Source organism: Centruroides sculpturatus, unplaced genomic scaffold (genome assembly GCF_000671375.1).
Source record: "Centruroides sculpturatus isolate CEXI.00-Female unplaced genomic scaffold, Cexi_2.0 scaffold109, whole genome shotgun sequence".
NCBI classification, from domain to species: domain Eukaryota; kingdom Metazoa; phylum Arthropoda; class Arachnida; order Scorpiones; family Buthidae; genus Centruroides; species Centruroides sculpturatus.
In genome coordinates, this window is record NW_019384440.1 from 90,499 (window position 1) to 114,908 (window position 24,410).

Here is a 24,410-nt window from a genome sequence, read left to right on the forward strand (position 1 = left end):
TTTTATAGATAATCTCAGATCTAGGCTGTATATCGTAGATGAAAAACAAATCAAATATACATCAACGAATTTTACCTTTTTTGACTGTACGACGTATACTTCGTAAGTATTTTAAAATTTTCAGTTATATTTATTTTGATTTAAAAATTTACAATAAAGTAATTTTAAATAAGTTTAAAAAAATCAGGTGATTCTATATAAAATACCCTATTCAACGCTCTCTAAAGAGATATTTAACAGTCTAAATATAACCGAATTTAGTAATGTGACATTTTAGGACATGCGAAAACTCACCTATCTGACAGGTTTCTCTCTGAAAGCAACAAAAAAGGCAGTTTCATTTGTGAGGACATTTAAAACTCGTAGTATATCGATGACATACTGCAAATTTGGCAGCCTTGAAAGACAGTATTATTCTGTGTGTGAAAAGCATCAGAGGATCAATTGCGGTTAGCTGTTCAACACACTGTTCATCAACTTTAGGGTTTATACTTTAGAATGACTACAACATTGAGCAATAGACTCTAGATTGCTAGCGAGAGTTGGTGTACAGATCAAAATGTTTGTGCTTACAACGCCAAAAATAATATAATGATGAATTTTGGTACTAATTTTTTTTAACTAAAATGTCTTCCGCATGTTCTGAACTGACAGAATACCAAATTTGTTTGCATTTTAACTACTAAATATTGCATTTAACTTCGGAATAGGAGTGCTTTAATTAAGATCACCAACCGTTTTCGATAAGATTTTCCTATCTCAATTAAAAAGAAATTTGATTTATTTATTTTAAATAATGAAACTTTCTAAAATTTACTTTTAAATACGTTATTTAAAATATTCATTTCAATGCATTTATTTTAGCTGCACGCAATGTGTTTCAAGTCCATTTCCGTGTAGTTGGTGTGTTGAAGGTCATCGATGTACACATAATATTGATGAATACTGTCGTAATGACATAATTATAACTGGTTCTGTAAGTGTTTTTCTTATAAGATAAGAAATGTAACAGAAAATATATTTCATTAAATTTGTATAAATTCATTATAATATAGTGCTATTTATAGATTAAACATAAATCTTTAGAATATAGGTCCAAGCTTACGACCAGGTCCTGAGTTTTGTCCTCGGATTGACATAACGAATGGAGATTCATCTTCGATATTAGTACCTTATGGACAAAAGAAGAAAATTCAAGTCAAAGTAAAAAATATAATGGTATAATTAATTTAAAGTATTAGTCTTACCGTGCTTATCTACACTTATGTTCAATTAAGTACAACTCTTTTGTAGCAACTTATTGTGCAAACTAGATTTGTCTGCCGCGTTAAAATTGAAGATCGGGTTTACCAAGTCAATGCTCAAATTCTTGGTGATACCATATATTGTGATGTGATAACGGTAAATGTATTTATAAAATTCAAAAGTTATATATATTTTTTATAAGAACCGATTTAATTTTAAAATGCAATAATTATTTGAAACTTTAACAATATGTAGTTTTCTCATGAAATACAATCAGGAAATGCGACTGCATCATTTTATGTTATATGGGATGGTTCAAAACCTTTAGATAATCCAAAGAATATCCATGGTAAGTATGTCTATATATTTGTACAGTGGTCTGAGCTGTTCTATATTTGTTACATATTTTTTGTATATCTTACATTTCCTATAAAATTACCTTTGTCATAAACTTTTTGAAAGCTTATCTATGGAGTAATTTCGATATACAGTACATAACTTAGAAAATATTTTAGCGATTTTTTTTATTGCTTCCAGATATTACTGGGGTTAATTTGAATCGATAGTAACCGACTCAATTGTTTCTAAACATGCCAAAAGTTCGTAAATGGGTACTGACATTTATCTATTGATGAGGCTTAATGTGCTGTTTGAGAATAAGCTATACATGCATTATAGTTGTGGATTTTAACGGTTCATAAAACCAGTAGCGAATTATTGTCACTTTATTCTGTGGCCGCCATCGTGAACACGGTCTAACAACACTTAAAAAACGAGTTGTTGTATGGCAACGGGGGGAAAAAAAGGTGTGAAAGTTCGTTGAGTTGCCCGCATGTAGCCTGGGGATGTAGACGACGGCTCTGATCTTATTTTAATAAAGTTCTTTTGTTATTGTTTGTGTGTGCCTGCTTAGTGTTGGTATTTTAAGGATCAGTAGGATTGAATGACAAAATTCTATTTAAAACACGGTAGTTAAGGGAAGCCTTAGCCTACTTTTGACGTAACAATTTTTGATACTTACTGTTACGATAATGTCCCTCAGAATGAAATATAGTAACTGAAGTTTCTTGGAATAAAAGTTAACTATGAAAAATAANTCGCATTTGTCAAAATGATGTACATTATTATTCCTATACAGAAGTACCTCTTGAATGTCGAGCTGATGACGGAACTCATTATAATCTTGCTCAGGCAGGATATGTTGGTCATCCTGGATCAGAACTTGCTGCGAGTTTAGGTATCACTACCCAAGATGATGTTCTATATGTTGTTTTTGCAAAATCTAAAAGTGACAGTGATACCTACTTTAAACCTAGTGCCAATTCTGCATTGTGTGTTTATGCATTATCTGCTATCCATCGAAAATTTACTCAAAATATTCAAAATTGTTTTAATGGAGTTGGTCAACGAGGATTGGATTTCATTAATCCTAGTCAACAATGTTCACAAACTGTAAGTAATATTTCAATAGGTATTAATTTTTAAAATTCCAATAATATAATTCCCGTATTGATTTTTAAATATTTATATAATGAAATCGAATGGATGGCCGAGCGGTTAAGGTGGAAGCCTGTCGCTCGAGAACTAATGTGGACGGATCAAAAATCCTATGAATTTTTGGGATGGTGGTCCGTTCGGATATGTCGGACTCCATCCCTCACTACCCGGCCGCCCCGTTATGGGTCTGGCCGAACCCATAATGGGCTTACTAAAAGAGATACTCTTAGTACCCATAGGGCGGAAAGAGTTTTAAAAAACTATTGTATTACGATTCTGGTTGAACCCATGGCAATCATGAAGTAAGAGTAAAAAAAGCCATAAAGTATTTTTGTTTAATCTATTAATGCGAAATATATTTGCGATTTTGTGGATAAGAATAGGCATTTTAATCTTAAAGTTTGGTTAATATGTAATACGAAGTGTGTCGTGGTCGATAATTATTATACTGTATTAGGTTATTTGATATAAAGCAGTTTCCAGCTTCCCAAGTCACACAAGCAAAGTAACAATGCAGAAGTCACATCATCACCAGGAACGCGTGTTTCGTCGTCGTTTGTGTGGAGCAACACAAATTTTTTCAACATATCCAAAGAAGATAAAACTGAATGAAGTAATTGAGAAAAAATTTGGCTTTTGTCATTTGATGGTATGACCGTTATTTTTTTGTAAAGTTTTCTTAATTCGAAACTTATTACAAATTGCCAATTTTTAAGTTCCGTCAACTTTGTATTGTCGGGGTTTGACTATATACGTTCACTACGTATTCAAACTAATCAAAAATTTGAAATATTCGAATATTCGAGGTTTGGTTAATATTCAAACTCGAGAAAAGTGATATTCGTTTACGTTACGACGATTGGTTGGCCGAAAGGGCCAACCAATCGCGTAGTTCCAGGTGGTTCCAAAAGTGAGCACTATAGTACCCTTGTGTCGGTCAGTAAATCTAAGGGGGTGGCAGGGGGGAGCTAGAGGCAGATACTGAAAGGTAACCATAGTCGAGAGTTGAGTCACCGACAATCTTTCCCTTCCCTCTGTTAAAATGGGTAAGAAGAAAGATTGCATTTAATGGTTTCCAGATGTGGATAACAATGTTCAGTAAGTGTGAGATTCATAGGAAAGTCTTTCTAAGAATGTTTCCAAGTCTTACTCGCACAAGGAAAAAATGGGTTAGGGGCGTTGGGTATAAGTTTATGGAACCAAGATAGCTTAAAAAAGTTTTGGATCACTGGGCTAAAATATATGAGTTGCTTTTTTGGGAGATTGGATTTAAGTCGAAGTCAGATTTTCAAAAATTTTGTTGAAAATTATATATGTCCACCCTCTCCAGTATCACCAGTGACGTAGTGGATAACACTACTGAACACTGGTAGTATGCCATGGGTTTCTCATTACCAACAGGTTAGTTGCATGGAGTTTTTTGAGTTTTTTCGTGTATCCAACATTTGAGTAGAAGTTGGTTTCTAATCGAAAACTTATCTCCTTTGGCAGATTGCCAAAACCAATTGATCAAACCAAACCATCCTCTCCACTTGTATTTCACTTGATTTTCTTTTCAGTTGTGCTTCAGTTGCTCAGGTATATTCAGCAGAGAAGACTGTGCCTTGAATACACCTATGATTATCAATTAATTTTTTGTGTGTAGAATAATTAGAATTTATTCTATTATTTTATACATAGATTTCAATTTAAATTAATGCAATCTACTTGTTTTTTTTTGTAGAAATTGTCATTAATTATAAGGTTCTTTATGAGAACTTTTCAAATAATAGAATTAATATTCTTTGTAAACTAATTTGATTAATTTTATTGACTAAATATTGTTTAAATGAGTGACAATTGTCTTATTGTTATCAAATTATTTTTCAATCTGAGATGTAAAGAAAAAAGTTATATAACTACCTATTCATTTTGGTTTTTTACCAAGAAAACATATTTACAAATGGTAATCTGCAATATACTTTTTTAATTTAGCAAGTTCAAATTGATGATGACTTTTGTGGTTTGGATATTAATAACCCACTAGGAGGAACTATTCCAGTTAAGACATCGCCAATTGTACAATATAATGGGGTTTTATTGACAGCTGTTTCAGCAATGCCTGCATATGACAATACTGTAGCATTTCTAGGTACATCAACCGGACATTTAAAAAAGGCAAGGAAGTTTCCTTTATATTGCAATTATTACATTTCATTTTCATAAATAAAATGTTTTAACAGGTTATAATTGAATCTGCAACAGTAGCAAATGAGTATAGCGATATTACAGTTGATGAAGGAAGTGCTGTCAACCCTGATATGCTGTTTGATAAAGAACAAAGTATTTACGTCATGACAAAAAATAGAGTATGATTTTTAAAGTTGCTTTTTTACATAAGATATTTTGAAATATTCTAAATACTTTTTAAAGATTTTTATTTAATGTTTTTATGATATTTAGGTAACGAAAATGAAAGTACAAGAATGCCTCAATTTTAATACTTGCGATGATTGCATTGGTGCAAATGACCCATTTTGTGGATGGTGTACAATACAAAACAAGTATGTGTTTTGTAATAAAAAACAAATAAAGCGTATTTTTGTAATAGTTGTGAATGCCGTTAAGAAAATGATCTATTTAATCTCATCATCAATGCCAAACAAATCAATTACTACGTTAAATCATTGTTTACATTATTACGACTCTGTTCTCTACTAGAACAGGGTCGTAATAATATTGTAAGCAATTTAAAATGCGTATTGTTACTAGTTCTAAAATTCGTAGCCTAAGACACCATCAGTGAGCTGTTCAATTAGTCTATTTATTACGAGTGTGCTTTGCGAAAGGTTTCGAAAGACTAACAATAGCTCTTGACTGTGCAATATACAGGTGCTTTCTCAGGAAGGCATCAGGCAACGCTCTAATAGAATCGTTTTTATTTCATTGTACTGTAATACAGATTTAAGTGTATAAGCTACCATGCCAAAATTTGTTTTTTAATTATTACTCCATCCTGTGATATTTAAACGAAATAGATAGACGCTAACATACGCACATACATATAACCACAAAATATTTTTCCGTTTGTTTTGGCATTTTTGGGTTCGTGGGTTTCAAAACGATTTGCAAAAAACCTGAAGGATCAAATTTAAGACTATTCCAATACTTTTCCTTGTTATGTATACATAAAACTAATAAGCGAGTATATTTTAAAAGAAAAATTAATTAATTCAGCTATTACCTATACGGAATTCAAATATAACACTGTTTTTTTATACTTTCATTTGCTTAATTAAACTTCGCTCGAAAAATTCACTCGCTTGCATCTGAATGCTCATAGCTTAAATTCTAACAAATACTCATGTAAACAAAATATTGTTTCATACATTTATGTTTAAAACTCAAGCAAAATAATGGCATTAGTTGTTGAAAAACGCAATTGGCGATGCATGCTGTTATGTAAAACTGTTCAAAATTTGAATATAACTTTCATTTGATGATGGGCGAATGATGGACAAACGAATGGCATAATTTACTTTGAAAAAACACCATTGGAAGTGCCAACAGATCTGTAGATATGGTAAGAAAGATCTCAAATTTGAACAATTGGTAGAAATTTCCTTAATAATTGTATATCTTGCTGATAACTTTGATGGCCTTGTTGACTTTTGGTGCTATATTTATCACTTTTAACGCAAAATTTGTCAATTACACTCGTAGATCAAATGAAATGTTTGGCAATCTATCTATTTAACTTTCCTCCATGTTTCAAAATGGTTATTTGCCCTTTTTCAAAACGATACCCCCTGAGAATATTGATAAATTCCATCACAATAAAAATACTCGAATTAATTGTTAACTAGACTTGTGTGAATATTTATGAGTCTCAATGAGTGAGTTATTTCAATAGAAATTATAATCACTGCCTTTATACTTTTGGGACACGAAAACTATTGGATATCGATAGATAATATTTTTTATTACAGGAACAGTTTTTATTGAATATCACTTTTCTCATCATTTTATTTACCAGACTGTCATGTATACATAACAAGAGAAAGTATTGGAATCGTGTCAAATTTACCCTCCGGGTTTTTGCAAATCTTCGTTTTGAAACCTATTGAACCCAAAAAAGTCAAAACCACAGGGGAAAACCTGTGGATATATAACCTATGTATATATCATTGTGTGTGTGTGTTTATTGGAGTCTGTCGTTTAATATCTCGAGATGAGATAATGATTAAGAAATGAAATTTGGCATGGTAGCTCGCATATAAGGGAAATTGATGCTATTAAATTTTGATGGTTAAAGGTCGAGAGGATGGAGAGATAAAGAGGGTACTTTTGTCATATCTCGAGAGGAACCGGACTTGATGAAGATTTTACTCGTAATTAACATTTAGCCTACAATTATTTTTTTTAAATAAAACTCATCTCTGCCCTCAAAATATGCGTTTTACGATTTTATAATAATTAATAATACCGGTATAAAAATTTTAATGCTAAAATCTCAATAGATGGCGCCGCACACTATATATTATTTGTATGATTAATAATATAAAAGTTATTTTTTAAAAGTAAATCTTTCAACAGCCGGGAAAGTTACGCAACTCTTTGCTGGATTTTTATAGATCATATGAAATAAAAATTAAACTCATTTTATTGATCAAAACGTGATTTAAAAATTTTTCCAATTAGAATAACTTTCTTTATAATTATGGAACACACCTTAAATGATGAGAAGAATGGTTTACTGGTGGTGCCTGTAAGGACAACCTTAGGCACTTGCTCAAATAGAACAATGGGTCCGGACACGTCCGAATACAAGGACAGATCTAGGGGCATTTTGCATTTATTTGCAGTAAGACCCCGCTTAACGCTGCTTCGCTTAACTTTGATTCATTATAACGCGGTCTGCTCGAAGCCTAAAAAAGCTCAAAATTAACGCTGATTTAAATTATCGCGGCATTCCATCGATTCGTATATAATACGATTATTTGCGAACACAAACCAATCAGCAAAAGATGGCAAAAAGTGTACTTTCTTTAAATCTATGTTTGTTTGGTTCAATTTTGGAAAAAATATAACACCATGGATGCCATAGGAAATATCGACTTCGCTTGACAATAATTAACTGATAAATGCACGAACGAAGTGTGGAAGAAGTTATGGCTGTAGGTATCCAAGAATTCTCAACGAGAAGAGCCTATAGCCAAGGACTATATCCTTGGCCTATAGCTATATCGTTAGGTTGACCAAACTCAACGTAATCGATATAGCAGGACTAGGAGAAGTAGACGATCAGGATATTGAGGAGTTACCGCAGGTTTTTGGTGAGAGTCTTACCAACGACGACCTACAAGAGCTGGCAGAACATGGAATTCCTGTGGAACTGAAAAATAAGAGCTTCTGAAAATGAAGAACCCAAAAAATTTCTCTACAGATTTCCTTAGTAAAAGTTTGGTAAGATAACCGATATCGATGATCAAATTGTAGCGAATGATCCAGATTTTGAAAGGAGTGAAAAAGCGAAACAATGCGTTTTGGATGCAATCTTCTGTTACCGACATTTGTTTAAGGAAAGAAAAAAGCGACAAATGAAACTACAGGACTTTATCGCAAAAAACAAAAAATTCAGAAAAGCCAGGACCTTCCTCACAAAAAATGAACTTGCATTTCTGTGTGCATATGTTTATCTGTTATTTAAAATATATTATTATACAAATTAATATAAAAATAACTTAAAATTAAAGTTGTTTCTGTTTGGCCGCGTGTTTCCCTATCCCTATTTACTCTATGTTAAAATAACCTAATTTAACGTTGTTTCGTTTAGCGCCTTGCTGTCTAGGAACGCATCCTCGGCATTAAGCGGGGTCTTACTATATATTAGTTTATTACATTTACAATTAATACAAATCATCGAAAATTATTATTAAAAAAGTTAATTTAAGCCATTTTTAATACTCAAAATTTCATAAATATACATGCACATATATAAAATCAACGATTATTTTAATAGACGTAATTATTTTCGTTTAGTTGATACAGTATAATTAAATTTTAATTGGATTATATTTAAAATTTTCTTTTAAAGATGCAGTTTACGTGAAGAATGTGCTGGTATTTCTCAAGAAACAATTGATTGGCTATCCTATAAACATGACAAATGTATAACAATAACCAAAATTCATCCAGAAAGTATCCAAAGTACAACTGCTCGAGTAGTAAGTAGTAATTGCTTTTAAATTATTAGTAAATTGTTGAAGATATATTCAAGTTCACTTGTATTTTGATATTGCATGATTATAAAATAAAGTAACAATAATGTATTTAAAAATTTTTGAATTTTACAGCATTACCTTGTAATAAGCATGAGATTTTCAAATTGTTTTAATTGATATTGCCATTATGGAAAGAAGTTCTAAATAAATAAAATTAACATTTTTAAAATTTTTTTCCAGCTTTCTCTAACAGTTAATAATCTTCCCGTGTCAGAAGATAAATTATTCTGTGCATTCAAAGTTATAGATCGAACTATAATACGAACTATAATAACGAATGCTACAAGAACAGCTTCTGGTGTTACGTGTGCAACTCCAAACACATTTTTTATTCCGCCTATTCCATCTGGTCATCGTAAGTTACAAAATTATTATCTTTTATTTATTTAATTAATTTATAAATCAAATAAGTGTACGAAATTAATTATTTTGAAAATATATTTTTAATTAAATATTTATTTATTTTTTAATACCATTAAAATTAATGATGAGCATTAATTATATAAAAAGTAGTTAACTACTTATAAAAACTGTGTGTAATTTTACTAATAGTTAACTACATTTAAACTACTCAAAAATAGAAAAAACAAAATATTAGATTGGATTAAAATAATAGCTCTGTTTCCTCTTCACTCTTGTCATTTAACACTTTTAAATCTTTTTAAACTGAAGCCTCAAAATAAATAAATAAAAAAATTGGAAAAATTTGTATATAACATTATGTGTTTAAGTTTATCTCAACAGGAAAAACAGATGTTTCACTGTAGCACTACTGTCAAGGGTAGTGTTTTATTGTAAAAATGCATGTTTTTTACATGCCGGTAGCTGTTTAACACTCAAGCTAACATTTTTGTTTCCTAAATTCCCAATTTAACTTGAAAATTCCTGCCATCCAATTTATAAAGCTGGCAACATTGTTGTTGGACTTTTCCAGCATTCTTTGTTTTCATCTCTAATACGTAATTGCTACCATTATAATGAGTTAAAAGTAGTGGAAACTAAACATGTACTGTACAGTAAAACCTGTTCAAAACGAAAAGAATTCTTCGAAACACAGCGATTTTCTGTGTTAAAAAACCTGTTTAAAACGGAAACCTGCCAAACTGGAAAGATTATTCGGTATCGCGCGAGTCCGGTTTACAAAAGTTTTACTGAAGTTATCTATTAGTTGAATTACTAAATTTGGATAGTAATAAGAATTGTAACTAGTACTATAGTTAACTACGTATTTTTAATTACATCTGTAGTTAATTGCCCATCTTTACAGACAATAAATTATAAAATTGAAAAACATAACAGAAAGTAGTTTCAATTTTCTGTATGGATTATTCATTCTAATTATTTATAAATAGGAAAAAATGCATCTTAGTAAAAATAGTAATAAATGTCTTTGAAAAATAAATAATAATATCAGTATATAAGGTATATTTTTATTTTGTTAAAAGAATAATATTACAGATGAATGGTGTTTATTTCTTTATGATACAATAGAATACAGTACTGTAATTTAACTGATTCATAACAATACTTTTATAGATAATCTCAGATCTAGGCTGTATATCGTAGATGAAAAACAAATCAAATATACATCAACGAATTTTACCTTTTTTGACTGTACGACGTATACTTCGTAAGTATTTTAAAATTTTCAGTTATATTTATTTTGATTTAAAAATTTACAATAAAGTAATTTTAAATAAGTTTAAAAAAATCAGGTGATTCTATATAAAATACCCTATTCAACGCTCTCTAAAGAGATATTTAACAGTCTAAATATAACCGAATTTAGTAATGTGACATTTTAGGACATGCGAAAACTCACCTATCTGACAGGTTTCTCTCTGAAAGCAACAAAAAAGGCAGTTTCATTTGTGAGGACATTTAAAACTCGTAGTATATCGATGACATACTGCAAATTTGGCAGCCTTGAAAGACAGTATTATTCTGTGTGTGAAAAGCATCAGAGGATCAATTGCGGTTAGCTGTTCAACACACTGTTCATCAACTTTAGGGTTTATACTTTAGAATGACTACAACATTGAGCAATAGACTCTAGATTGCTAGCGAGAGTTGGTGTACAGATCAAAATGTTTGTGCTTACAACGCCAAAAATAATATAATGATGAATTTTGGTACTAATTTTTTTTTAACTAAAATGTCTTCCGCATGTTCTGAACTGACAGAATACCAAATTTGTTTGCATTTTAACTACTAAATATTGCATTTAACTTCGGAATAGGAGTGCTTTAATTAAGATCACCAACCGTTTTCGATAAGATTTTCCTATCTCAATTAAAAAGAAATTTGATTTATTTATTTTAAATAATGAAACTTTCTAAAATTTACTTTTAAATACGTTATTTAAAATATTCATTTCAATGCATTTATTTTAGCTGCACGCAATGTGTTTCAAGTCCATTTCCGTGTAGTTGGTGTGTTGAAGGTCATCGATGTACACATAATATTGATGAATACTGTCGTAATGACATAATTATAACTGGTTCTGTAAGTGTTTTTCTTATAAGATAAGAAATGTAACAGAAAATATATTTCATTAAATTTGTATAAATTCATTATAATATAGTGCTATTTATAGATTAAACATAAATCTTTAGAATATAGGTCCAAGCTTACGACCAGGTCCTGAGTTTTGTCCTCGGATTGACATAACGAATGGAGATTCATCTTCGATATTAGTACCTTATGGACAAAAGAAGAAAATTCAAGTCAAAGTAAAAAATATAATGGTATAATTAATTTAAAGTATTAGTCTTACCGTGCTTATCTACACTTATGTTCAATTAAGTACAACTCTTTTGTAGCAACTTATTGTGCAAACTAGATTTGTCTGCCGCGTTAAAATTGAAGATCGGGTTTACCAAGTCAATGCTCAAATTCTTGGTGATACCATATATTGTGATGTGATAACGGTAAATGTATTTATAAAATTCAAAAGTTATATATATTTTTTATAAGAACCGATTTAATTTTAAAATGCAATAATTATTTGAAACTTTAACAATATGTAGTTTTCTCATGAAATACAATCAGGAAATGCGACTGCATCATTTTATGTTATATGGGATGGTTCAAAACCTTTAGATAATCCAAAGAATATCCATGGTAAGTATGTCTATATATTTGTACAGTGGTCTGAGCTGTTCTATATTTGTTACATATTTTTTGAATATCTTACATTTCCTATAAAATTACCTTTGTCATAAACTTTTTGAAAGCTTATCTATGGAGTAATTTCGATATACAGTATATAACTTAGAAAATATTTTAGCGATTTTTTTTATTGCTTCCAGATATTACTGGGGTTAATTTGAATCGATAGTAACCGACTCAATTGTTTCTAAACATGCCAAAAGTTCGTAAATGGGTACTGACATTTATCTATTGATGAGGCTTAATGTGCTGTTTGAGAATAAGCTATACATGCATTATAGTTGTGGATTTTAACGGTTCATAAAACCAGTAGCGAATTATTATCACTTTATTCTGTGGCCGCCATCGTGAACACGGTCTAACAACACTTAAAAAACGAGTTGTTGTATGGCAACGGGGGGAAAAAAAGGTGTGAAAGTTCGTTGAGTTGCCCGCATGTAGCCTGGGGATGTAGACGACGGCTCTGATCTTATTTTAATAAAGTTCTTTTGTTATTGTTTGTGTGTGCCTGCTTAGTGTTGGTATTTTAAGGATCAGTAGGATTGAATGACAAAATTCTATTTAAAACACGGTAGTTAAGGGAAGCCTTAGCCTACTTTTGACGTAACAATTTTTGATACTTACTGTTACGATAATGTCCCTCAGAATGAAATATAGTAACTGAAGTTTCTTGGAATAAAAGTTAACTATGAAAAATAAGTTAATGAATATTTATTATTATTATTTATTTATTTATCTGGCAGTGTAAAACAAAATAATCCTAAAAAAAGGGAAGATACTAATAAAATTGCATCATGTAAGAAGCAATTTTGTTAAATTCTTTGAAAATATTCTATAGTCTACAATGTCCTATATTGTCATATAAAAATTCTTATATATTTCTTCAAACAAATGCTGAGACCACTGTATACAGGGCGTCTCAGTATTTCCGACCCCACATTGCTATATGATTCCGAGTCGTCGGGATGCACCCTACCCCTCTTAGAAGTTCTGAAACGTTTAACTGAGACACCCTGTATATTCCTTTTTTTCCCATTGTTTATCCTAAATATTCAACATATTAATTTTATTTATTTATTTTAAGTGCTAATATACAAATGTGAAAAACTTGCAACAAACTGTAGATCATGTCTACAATTAGAGTCTAAATATGAATGTGGTTGGTGTTCAGATGGTTTAGGATCTTGTCGCATTCGTGAACAATGTAGTAGTTCTTTGCTATCTTTGGATGATTACGAGAAATGTCCTATACGTCAAAAGGTATTAAAAATTTTATTTTAATTTTTTTAAAAAACAATTTTAACGTAATAAATTTGAAAATTTAAATATTTCTAGTTCATACCATCAGGACCTTGGGAAAATGGTGAAAACGTTATAGTCACAGGAATTAATTTAGGACTTACGTTTACGGATATTAGTAGTAATGGTATAAAGATTTTACAAAATGATGGAAAAATAATTGCAAATTGTACACTTCACAAGGATCTACAAGAAAAAAGAACGATGTAATTTTTCATTACTATTTTTATATTCATCTATCATTATTCCTTATATATAAAATATTTTAATACATAAATATATTTTTCGTGTCAGAATTGCTTGCCAGAATGAGAAATTAAGAGTTGATCATCATCACGAACACATAGATAATATAATTTTTAAAATACAAAATAAAGAAAGTGGTTTAACCAAGTATGATTGCAGTGCTATTGTAAGTATTATTTTAATTACTTAATAAACGGGCCTTACATATTTCCCATATGGTATCTTCTTAAGAAACCGATTAGTGCCAAATTTTTTTCTCAATTCTGGCAATGGATAAAAACATTGGTAAACTTTTATCACATTGGTATGCGCGTGTGTTTATTTAATTATTTAAAAATTAGAAATTTTCATGTGTGCTTTTATATCTGTAGAAAAGTGTAGTCAGATTGAACAAAAAGATTTTAATATTTAAAAAAATGTAAATAAATTGAAGATTATGTTATTTAGTAGTCCGGAATTCTAAATGGAGGAGGTGAAATTCAAAATCTCCTTGTTGATTTAGTCCAAAAACATTATACGACGTAATTGGAATTTTTATAGTGGATTTAAATAAATTTGAAAAAATTTAGTTTTTAAAATGAATGTCAAAGAAAACAATAATAGAAATTACTCCAAAACTTTCAATATAAAAACTATTGTAATTTTGTCTGAAAAATCTCTATATATCATGTAAGTAATATGGACTCTTCTCGATACCCATCAGTATGTGTTCACAATATGTTGAACAAAACTGTTTATTTTCAGTATTTCTTCACAAACCACTTCCATATTTAGATGTCAGACACGAAGAAAATATTAAATAATCCATATAGCCAGCCCGCCGGTTAGGTGCGAACTTACGATCAACTATCAGTATTCAGCTGTTTTATCTATTCGGCCATGGGTGGACTTTGTTCGTATGTAATAAATTCAAATTTGAATTCATTATGCTTAAATTTATGGGCTCAGTATGAAGCAGCCCGAGATAGATATGATCCAGTGAAGATTTAATTTACGCCCGAATAAAATAATAAAACTATTAAAAATTCTTTACTCACTGATCCGATTTGACTATTTTTTCGGTTCATGTCTTTTCATATTCTTATTTCATTTTTCTATGATCTTTTCCACTGTTACTTCAGTTTTTAAATACTTTTCTACCCATTACACCCTCTATAAATGAAACTGTTCCATGATTAATGAATTTTTCTTCCTAAATTATTATTAATTCTATTACTGTTTTAAAATATAAATATATTCAAATAAATATGTCTTTTAAATCCATTTTTTTTTCTTTATTTTTATTGTATTTAAATTAATTTCATATCCTACAATAATGATACAACAATATAATAAGTCTTATTTATAAACAAGGTCCAAGTAGACAATATAGAAACAAAGTAAAATTATTTTTGTTATATTTTATAATTTTTAAACAACTGGACATGAACAGTGTGGATTTGAGAAAATTTTGTAATTTGGTTTCTCAGGCAGATTCCCTGTGGCAAATATATATGACCTTTTAAGTATTTAAAATATATTGTTGTAAAAATTCTTGAAATTATATACAATTTTTCAATAAAACTTAATAGATGTTTTAAGAATTACCAAGAACTTTTGACATTTAATTTTAAAAAAATTAATGTTTTAATAAAATTGAAATAAATTTTTTTATTTATATTCTGATAAATGTAATAAAATTTTTAAAAAATTATTTAGAGTCCAAAAATTGTGAACATTACACCTTCTATCGGTCCTAAATCTGGTGGAACACATCTGTTTATTTGGGGAAAATACATGAATATTGCTGAAGCTGTTGAAGTAGAAATAGGTGATATACCGTGTCATGTTATAAGGTAATGTTTTAATTTGAAATGTTACATATATTAATTAAAAACAGAATGTTAATTATTATATTATGGCATCATTGTTTTACCAAATTGAAATATAGCAGAAAAGTATGGATATTTTGGTATACAGTATTTTCACTGATGAAAATATTTTTCATTTAGAATGGAATTATGTTAAAAATACAGTGGAACCTCTCTTAAGCAAATTCTTTATTATGGACATGGACGTACAAAATACAAAATAGTCATGGGCATCCGCATAGGGAGTAAAGTAAACAGGGCACTTGCCCTCCCTTAGAATTGACTAAAAAATTCCACAAATTATAGCCTAATTATAAAGTGATTGAGATTTATACTTACATTCTCGACTATGAGACACTTTGTATGTCTTATAAAACCTCCTAAAATTTTAGGGTCCCTTATTTATTAAAATTTAATAGTTTTTTAATATAATTTTAATACTTTATTCTGATTGTGGTTCCTTAGTGCTTGCTCTGGCTTTCCAAAAGTTGTTGATTTTTGGCATATGCCTCCCTTGAAATATTCTGTGCTCCCAACGATGTCACATGGCCCGTTGATAAACTATTGTCGACTATGGGATATTTTGAAATAATTTAACAAAATTACTTTTTACATGATGCAACTTTATTAGTACAGTATCTTCCTTTTTTTTAGAATTATTTTATCTTACACTACCAGATAAAAGACAAGAAATATTTATTGACTAATTTTTCGGAATTAATTTCTCATTATTCCAAGAGCCTTCAGTTCTTAAATTTCATCCTCAGGAACAATATTATAATAGTAAGTATCAAAAATTGTCATTTTAAAGGCTGAGATTTAGTAAGGCTTCCCTGACTAATCTTTGTTGAATAGAATAAAATGACATTAAATATATATCATTGTAATCTAATGATAATTCTAGTTACCTCTACTGACTTGGCTCTCGTTTTAGGTAATGTTAGCCCGTAATGGATGTAATTTAAAATCAACTAAATATTGATTTTAGTTCAATTGCATTGTAATAGTAGACTATTATTGAATTTAAAAACTGTTTTAATACCTTTATCATAAATGAGAAGTTAAAATGAAAATAATATGATAACAGAAGGTCATTATTTCTACCGGTATTATGTTCATATAGCTTCTATGGATAAATTTTCATAATTTCTAATGATCCATTTCACCCTATCTAAAGTGATTCAAATCACTTCATATGCAATAAAACATTTTTAGTTGTTGACTACTGCCATATTAGGCATACCACAACATAACAATCTTGAAATTTTTTCCATTTTTGCTTAATAAGAGATTTGTATTTTTATTTGTAATTATAAGCATAGTATTCAGTTTATTGTTAGTCCTGATAATATGTAGAACAGTGGCGTGCCGTGACATTTGAAGATAGGGAAGCTGTGTTTCTGTAAGAAGCCGACTTCCAGGGGCAATCAGTTAATTGCGCGTCAGTGATGGTCTAGGGTCCATTCGTACTCGTTTGTTCGATAAGCCAGTAAAAACCGTAGACTTCTCTAAATGTATTTTTAATATTACAATTACATTCCGAATCGCTAGCCACAATATAAGGATTAAAATTAAAAATACTGTAATAAAAACTTACTTTTGTTTAAGTAAAATTCCGGCTCTTTCAACAGAGTTTTATTTATGTCCCTAATTCCTTAATCTCTTAATTATTTAACTACTTCTTTAGTAGAAATAAGTCGAAACCGGTTACTTTGTACTTGAATATTTGTAGTGTCGAAAAAGAAGTGGAAAGACAAATTTTTATGACAAACGGATACATAAATCGTAAATTTAAGGAAAATAAATTCTAGAGCTTTTTTGTACCTTGTGTATCTCATTCATTACATTTAGTTGTACATGATGCTGCCGAAGTAACAGTTAATTTTTTAGCATTGTACAAGAATTATACACGTTTCTTTCTACATTCCCTTATATATGGGACATACGAAATCGTAATATCACTAGTTTAATATTGAAATCCGTAAGTAATATAAGATGGGAGCGCGGAATAAAAGCGGAATAAATATATTAAATATTTTAATGGATTTATTTTAACTCCTGTCAACTATGCAGAACTATCATAAAAACATAAATTCCTATCGGTTGGGTTAAGTTATAAATCTCGTAATTCACATAATCGGGCAAGGGCGGCCAAATATCTAGCGGGAAGGCGGCTAACAGTTCAGAACCGATCCTGGATAGAATCATTGGAAGCGTTGTGTGTGTAGCTTCCACCGTGAGTTGGTACTCTGTAAAGCGTATGCGCGAATGCCTATAATTTGGTCACTTGGAAGCTGACCCGGTTTCGACAATACAGCGCTTCCATTCCGCCACTGATATTCGAATATACAATAGCAATCTTGTCGTTTTTTTTCACATGTAGTTTAGAAATTTGTAATAAGATACATAATGCGGTTATAATTAAATAAAGTACGTTAAAATATGAAAATAATCGCGCAATATGTATTTATATTTTAGAAAATACATATTGCGCGATATTTTCATAAAAAGGATAGCACGCTACTGATGTAGGAATAAAACACTTAAAAATATGATGCCTTATATGATTTATTTCACACCTGCTTACTCTAATCTTTATTATTACAATATAGGTAAATATTATCTAATTAGATGTTATTAACTATTTCTTTTTTTTTTCTAGAAGAAAAACAAAAGTTATTGAATGCATTACTTCACCTTCCCAAAGCATTACAAAAGATAATGTTAGAATAAAGTTTGATAATGATTTCAGAATTTCTGAACAACAATTTCAATATGTTGACAATCCTATAATAACTTCTGTACGGTCTCAGTTATATGATGAGAAAAACGTTCTTAAAGGTATACCAAGGTGAGACTTTAAAGAAAATATTTTTATTTACTTTTGTTTAAGACTTAATAACTATAACAATTCTTTAAAAAAGTAAAGAGTTTGTTCTATTTTGTACAAAAATTGAAATAATTTGAAAATAAATAAAATGTACATTTATTATTTAATGAAATTTATTTAGTTTTTATAAATGTTAAAATATATAGAAAAAAATTTTAATATTCTATCTCTTTATATATTTTTCTTACATTATCACACATTATTTTCAGATTACTAGATTACTTACATTAAAAAGACAAATCTACACAGAGTTTACATTACAGATTATACATTGGGATCCAGCATAATAATTTCAAAATTTGAATTCCTGTAATATTTTCAAGTTTTTCAGTTTGTAAAATATCAACAATGCCTGTTAGAAATTTTATATATTAAAACCTAGGCTTAAATACACAACTTGAGTATTATCTTGCATAATTTGTTTAGTCTATTAATTATTTTTTTATGAATTGAAAACTTCAAATAATGAGCACAATTCAAATTTCCTTAAAATAACAACAAAAATTAATGCAGGGAATCTAACACAGATTTTCGTTATTAAAACATCAAAATTATTTAAATTTAAAATATTAATTTTATATACTATTTTATTTCCTCGGCTCTTACTTTTTCTTGTGTAACAAGTTGTTTTGTGTTTCTAAGTTTTACATACAGAATTTACAAATAATTTTTATTGACCAGTTCATTTTATAAAATTAACTTTATAAACTAGTAAATTCATTTTCAATTTCATTTATTACATTTTTCAGTGGCGGTTTAACAATAGATGTAGAAGGCACTAATTTGGATGCAGTTGAATCACCAAAGATGTATTTAATCTTTGAAAATGTAAAGTATAGAAGTGTAAGTTTTGAATGTTTATAATTATTGATGTTATTTGATTTTCAATTGTTATTTAGTAAATTAGTAATGCATAATTTTCATGTTAAAATAATCTGTACAGAAAAATTTAATTTTATCTTGTTACATATTATAAATGTAGTATGTATTGATAACTACTTACATTTGCTGGTTAACTAATATACACTCAATAAGTATATGTAATTATATTCAATAATGTCAATATATGTGGATTATGTGCTACATTATCATATTTGTATTATATGCCAGTATAATACAAAAGACTTTTTTAACCTGTATACAGAGAAGGAATTGCTGGCAAAACAGCCAAATATGTAATATTGCATCCCTAGTGATATCCTTTCATGAAAATTTTCTGGTTTGCCAATCTAGATAGTATTTTAAACAATTATTTATAACATACTTTTAACAGGAAATTGATAACATGTTTTTTCAAGAAGTAAGTTTCCTGTGGTAATAACAAAAAGGGAAAAACTAAACTTAAATTAATAGAAAGTGTAATAAGTAATTATCCAAACTTTTTGTATTATTATAATTATTTTTTACATAAAGTATATAAAAAGTAATGTGTTTAGATCATCTTTATTAACCTATTAAAATTAAAATTTCAGAACTGTACAGTAAAATCACCAAATGAAATGAAATGTGAAAGTCCCTCAATACCTTATGTTGTGAAAGATGAAGAAGTTTTGCAACTAGATTATGGATTTGAAATGGATAATGTGGAAGAAGTAAAAAACATGAGTAGCAAAATTGGATTTCATAAATTCCAAATATACCCTGATCCTACATATTTATCATTTGATGACAAAAACTGTATAAAAAATTTCAGAAGTGATTATTTAACGATCTTTGTAAGTTTTAAATTTGAAAATTATTTCAAATGACAAATATTTTACACCGGATTTAATAAATTATCTTATTTTTAATTATAGGGTAAAAATCTAAATTATGCTTCTGATGAGATTGATATTTTTGTGCAAATAGGCACCGAACATTGTGTTATTACTTCCATTTCACGAACACAATTGACATGCCGACCACCAGCTTCCCAGCCTTCAGCAATAAGATTACCCGGTGCACTTGATAAGGAAAACCTACCTGAAGTCACAGTAATTTTCTTTTGTTTTTTAAAATATACGTGTGGTTGTATGCAGTAAAAACAATTTTGTAAAAACGAATCTATATAAAATAGAATTAAAACTCAAAAACAAGTACTTGAAAGATTATAGGAATTAAAAATGTGTCCAGATAAAACATGTTTTGAAGCGTTTGAGTGACAAATGTTCTTCAAATACTGTATGTTGCATTTTTCACAGAATTTCATTAGTGATGTTAAATCAGATAAAACATATTTTTGAACATTCTGTTAGTTCAGAAAAAAGGATATTAATATTACAACAGATATATAGGGATGCTCTATCAGATAGAGCATCCATTTACATAAACTTTTATATGATAGTTTATTTTATAAAAATTTAACTACGACCGCAATAAATTGATAGCTACTTTCAGCGGGCCAAAAAAAGTAATCAGACACTGGTAAAATTACAAGTGTGAACTCAGTTTTATGAGAATAATGATTCAGCAAACTAAGCTAACATCATAATTTTTATACAAGAGGATAGAACTTTTATTGGTAGAGATTTTAGCCGTTGAGTTTGCTTATATTGACTTACACAGATCAAAGCTAGCATGAATTGAATGTTGATTACTTCTAAATTAGACGTAAAAAATTAATCAAACATTTTACCTTTTAAGCAGTCAAACTTTTATTTATTCATAAGGATACATTCGATTTTGTTGAACCTCCACGGGCCTTTATCACAAGCTCTAAGCCTTTTGGCATTGATAAAACCAACTTTCTAGTTGTATTTTCACTGAGGTTGTTCCAGATATCTAATAACGCCTCTTTCATATCTTATTTCTTCTTAAATCTTTTGTCTCGTAGGTGCTCAAATTCAATCGTGACTCTGAAAAGACCGTTCCAGATGGTTGACTTGATTTTTAACAAAAGAAAATCCTTTGCAATGCGCGAAATATGCTTGGAGTCGTTATCCTGCTAAAAGATGAAATCATCACTCAAGTCCATTTTTACCGCAGAAACGAAGAGATTTTCGTTAAGAAAATACATTGACAATACATTTAGGCGTTCATAATGCATCAATAAATTCAAGCTTCCTGACATCCTTTGCTACCATGGAATCACAAAACATAACGTTACAACCACCATATTTTATGGTACCACGCGTTCATGCCAGCTGGAACTCTTTCCCGGGCTTTCTCCAAACTTTCTGTCATCCGTCTGAGCATAAGTTTAAATTTCGATTGGGCGAACCATAAAATTTTTTACCAGTAAGAGGTATGCAGTAAAAAGAATTTTGTAAAAACGAATCTATATAAAATAGAATTAAAACTCAAAAACAAGTACTTGAAAGATTATAGGAATCAAAAATGTGTCCAGATAAAACATGTTTTGAAGCGTTTGAGTGACAAATGTTCTTCAAATACTGTATGTTGCATTTTTCACAGAATTTCATTAGTGATGTTAAATCAGATAAAACATATTTTTGAACATTCTGTTAGTTCAGAAAAAGGATATTAATATTACAACAGATATATAGGGATGCTCTATCAGATAGAGCATCCATTTACATAAACTTTTATATGATAGTTTATTTTATAAAAATTTAACTACGACCGCAATAAATTGATAGCTACTTTCAGCGGGCCAAAAAAAGTAATCAGACACCGGTAAAATATATGTTAGCATATTTGTATTATATGCCAGTACAATACAAAAGACTTTTTTAACCTGTATACAGAGAAGGAATTGCTGGCAAAACAGCCAAATATGTAATATTGCATCCCTAGTGATATCCTTTCATGAAAATTTTCTGGTTTGCCAATCTAGATAGTATTTTTAACAATTATTTATAACATACTTTTAACAGGAAATTGATAACATGTTTTTTCAAGAAGTAAGTTTCCTGTGGTAATAACAAAAAGGGAAAAACTAAACTTAAATTAATAGAAAATGTAATAAGTAATTATCCAAACTTTTTGTATTATTATAATTATTTTTTACATAAAGTATATAAAAAGTAATGTGTTTAGATCATCTTTATTAACCTATTAAAATTAAAATTTCAGAACTGTACAGTAAAATCACCAAATGAAATGAAATGTGAAAGTCCCTCAATACCTTATGTTGTGAAAGATGAAGAAGTTTTGCAACTAGATTATGGATTTGAAATGGATAATGTAGAAGAAGTAAAAAACATGAGTAGCAAAATTGGATTTCATAAATTCCAAATATACCCTGATCCTACATATTTATCATTTGATGACAAAAACTGTATAAAAAATTTCAGAAGTGATTATTTAACGATCTTTGTAAGTTTTAAATTTGAAAATTATTTCAAATNTCAGAATTGCTTGCCAGAATGAGAAATTAAGAGTTGATCATCATCACGAACACATAGATAATATAATTTTTAAAATACAAAATAAAGAAAGTGGTTTAACCAAGTATGATTGCAGTGCTATTGTAAGTATTATTTTAATTACTTAATAAACGGGCCTTACATATTTCCCATATGGTATCTTCTTAAGAAACCGATTAGTGCCAAATTTTTTTCTCAATTCTGGCAATGGATAAAAACATTGGTAAACTTTTATCACATTGGTATGCGCGTGTGTTTATTTAATTATTTAAAAATTAGAAATTTTCATGTGTGATTTTATATCTGTAGAAAAGTGTAGTCAGATTGAACAAAAAGATTTCAATATTTAAAAAAATGTAAATAAATTGAAGATTATGTTATTTAGTAGTCCGGAATTCCAAATGGAGGAGGTGAAATTCAAAATCTCCTTGTTGATTTAGTCCAAAAACATTATACGACGTAATTGGAATTTTTATAGTGGATTTAAATAAATTTGAAAAAATTTAGTTTTTAAAATGAATGTCAAAGAAAACAATAATAGAAATTACTCCAAAACTTTCAATATAAAAACTATTGTAATTTTGTCTGAAAAATCTCTATATATCATGTAAGTAATATGGACTCTTCTCGATACCCATCAGTATGTGTTCACAATATGTTGAACAAAACTGTTTATTTTCAGTATTTCTTCACAAACCACTTCCATATTTAGATGTCAGACACGAAGAAAATATTAAATAATCCATATAGCCAGCCCGCCGGTTAGGTGCGAACTTACGATCAACTATCAGTATTCAGCTGTTTTATCTATTCGGCCATGGGTGGACTTTGTTCGTATGTAATAAATTCAAATTTGAATTCATTATGCTTAAATTTATGGGCTCAGTATGAAGCAGCCCGAGATAGATATGATCCAGTGAAGATTTAATTTACGCCCGAATAAAATAATAAAACTATTAAAAATTCTTTACTCACTGATCCGATTTGACTATTTTTTCGGTTCATGTCTTTTCATATTCTTATTTCATTTTTCTATGATCTTTTCCACTGTTACTTCAGTTTTTAAATACTTTTCTACCCATTACACCCTCTATAAATGAAACTGTTCCATGATTAATGAATTTTTCTTCCTAAATTATTATTAATTCTATTACTGTTTTAAAATATAAATATATTCAAATAAATTTGNTTAATCAAACATTTTACCTTTTAAGCAGTCAAACTTTTATTTATTCATAAGGATACATTCGATTTTGTTGAACCTCCACGGGCCTTTATCACAAGCTCTCAGCATTTAAATGTGAAAGTCCCTCAATACCTTATGTTGTGAAGGATGAAGAAGTTTTGCAACTAGATTATGGATTTGAAATGGATAATGTGGAAGAAGTAAAAAACATGAGTAGCAAAATTGGATTTCATAAATTCCAAATATACCCTGATCCTACATATTTATCATTTGATGACAAAAACTGTATAAAAAATTTCAGAAGTGATTATTTAACGATCTTTGTAAGTTTTAAATTTGAAAATTATTTCAAATGACAAATATTTTACACCGGTTTTAATAAATTATCTTATTTTTAATTATAGGGTAAAAATCTAAATTATGCTTCTGATGAGATTGATATTTTTGTGCAAATAG

The 24,410-nt window shown here is 29.2% G+C and overlaps 1 protein-coding gene across 1 annotated transcript in view; it reads left to right on the forward strand.

The window, feature by feature from the left end:
• LOC111620114 (plexin-A2-like) overlaps nt 1–24,410 on the forward strand; it is a 47,451-nt gene that overhangs the window by 15,760 nt on the left and 7,281 nt on the right. The window contains exons 8-31 of the mRNA XM_023361973.1: nt 9–102; nt 865–976; nt 1,087–1,218; nt 1,294–1,401; nt 1,501–1,688; nt 2,349–2,697; nt 4,717–4,899; nt 4,965–5,090; nt 5,185–5,285; nt 8,819–8,948; nt 9,186–9,360; nt 10,542–10,635; nt 11,399–11,510; nt 11,621–11,752; nt 11,828–11,935; nt 12,035–12,128; nt 13,261–13,436; nt 13,512–13,681; nt 13,770–13,887; nt 15,420–15,556; nt 18,234–18,422; nt 19,211–19,304; nt 19,934–20,176; nt 20,258–20,434. Coding sequence (XP_023217741.1) covers nt 9–102; nt 865–976; nt 1,087–1,218; nt 1,294–1,401; nt 1,501–1,688; nt 2,349–2,697; nt 4,717–4,899; nt 4,965–5,090; nt 5,185–5,285; nt 8,819–8,948; nt 9,186–9,360; nt 10,542–10,635; nt 11,399–11,510; nt 11,621–11,752; nt 11,828–11,935; nt 12,035–12,128; nt 13,261–13,436; nt 13,512–13,681; nt 13,770–13,887; nt 15,420–15,556; nt 18,234–18,422; nt 19,211–19,304; nt 19,934–20,176; nt 20,258–20,434 — 3,542 coding nt within the window. The remainder of the gene's footprint in view (nt 1–8; nt 103–864; nt 977–1,086; nt 1,219–1,293; nt 1,402–1,500; nt 1,689–2,348; nt 2,698–4,716; nt 4,900–4,964; nt 5,091–5,184; nt 5,286–8,818; nt 8,949–9,185; nt 9,361–10,541; nt 10,636–11,398; nt 11,511–11,620; nt 11,753–11,827; nt 11,936–12,034; nt 12,129–13,260; nt 13,437–13,511; nt 13,682–13,769; nt 13,888–15,419; nt 15,557–18,233; nt 18,423–19,210; nt 19,305–19,933; nt 20,177–20,257; nt 20,435–24,410) is intronic.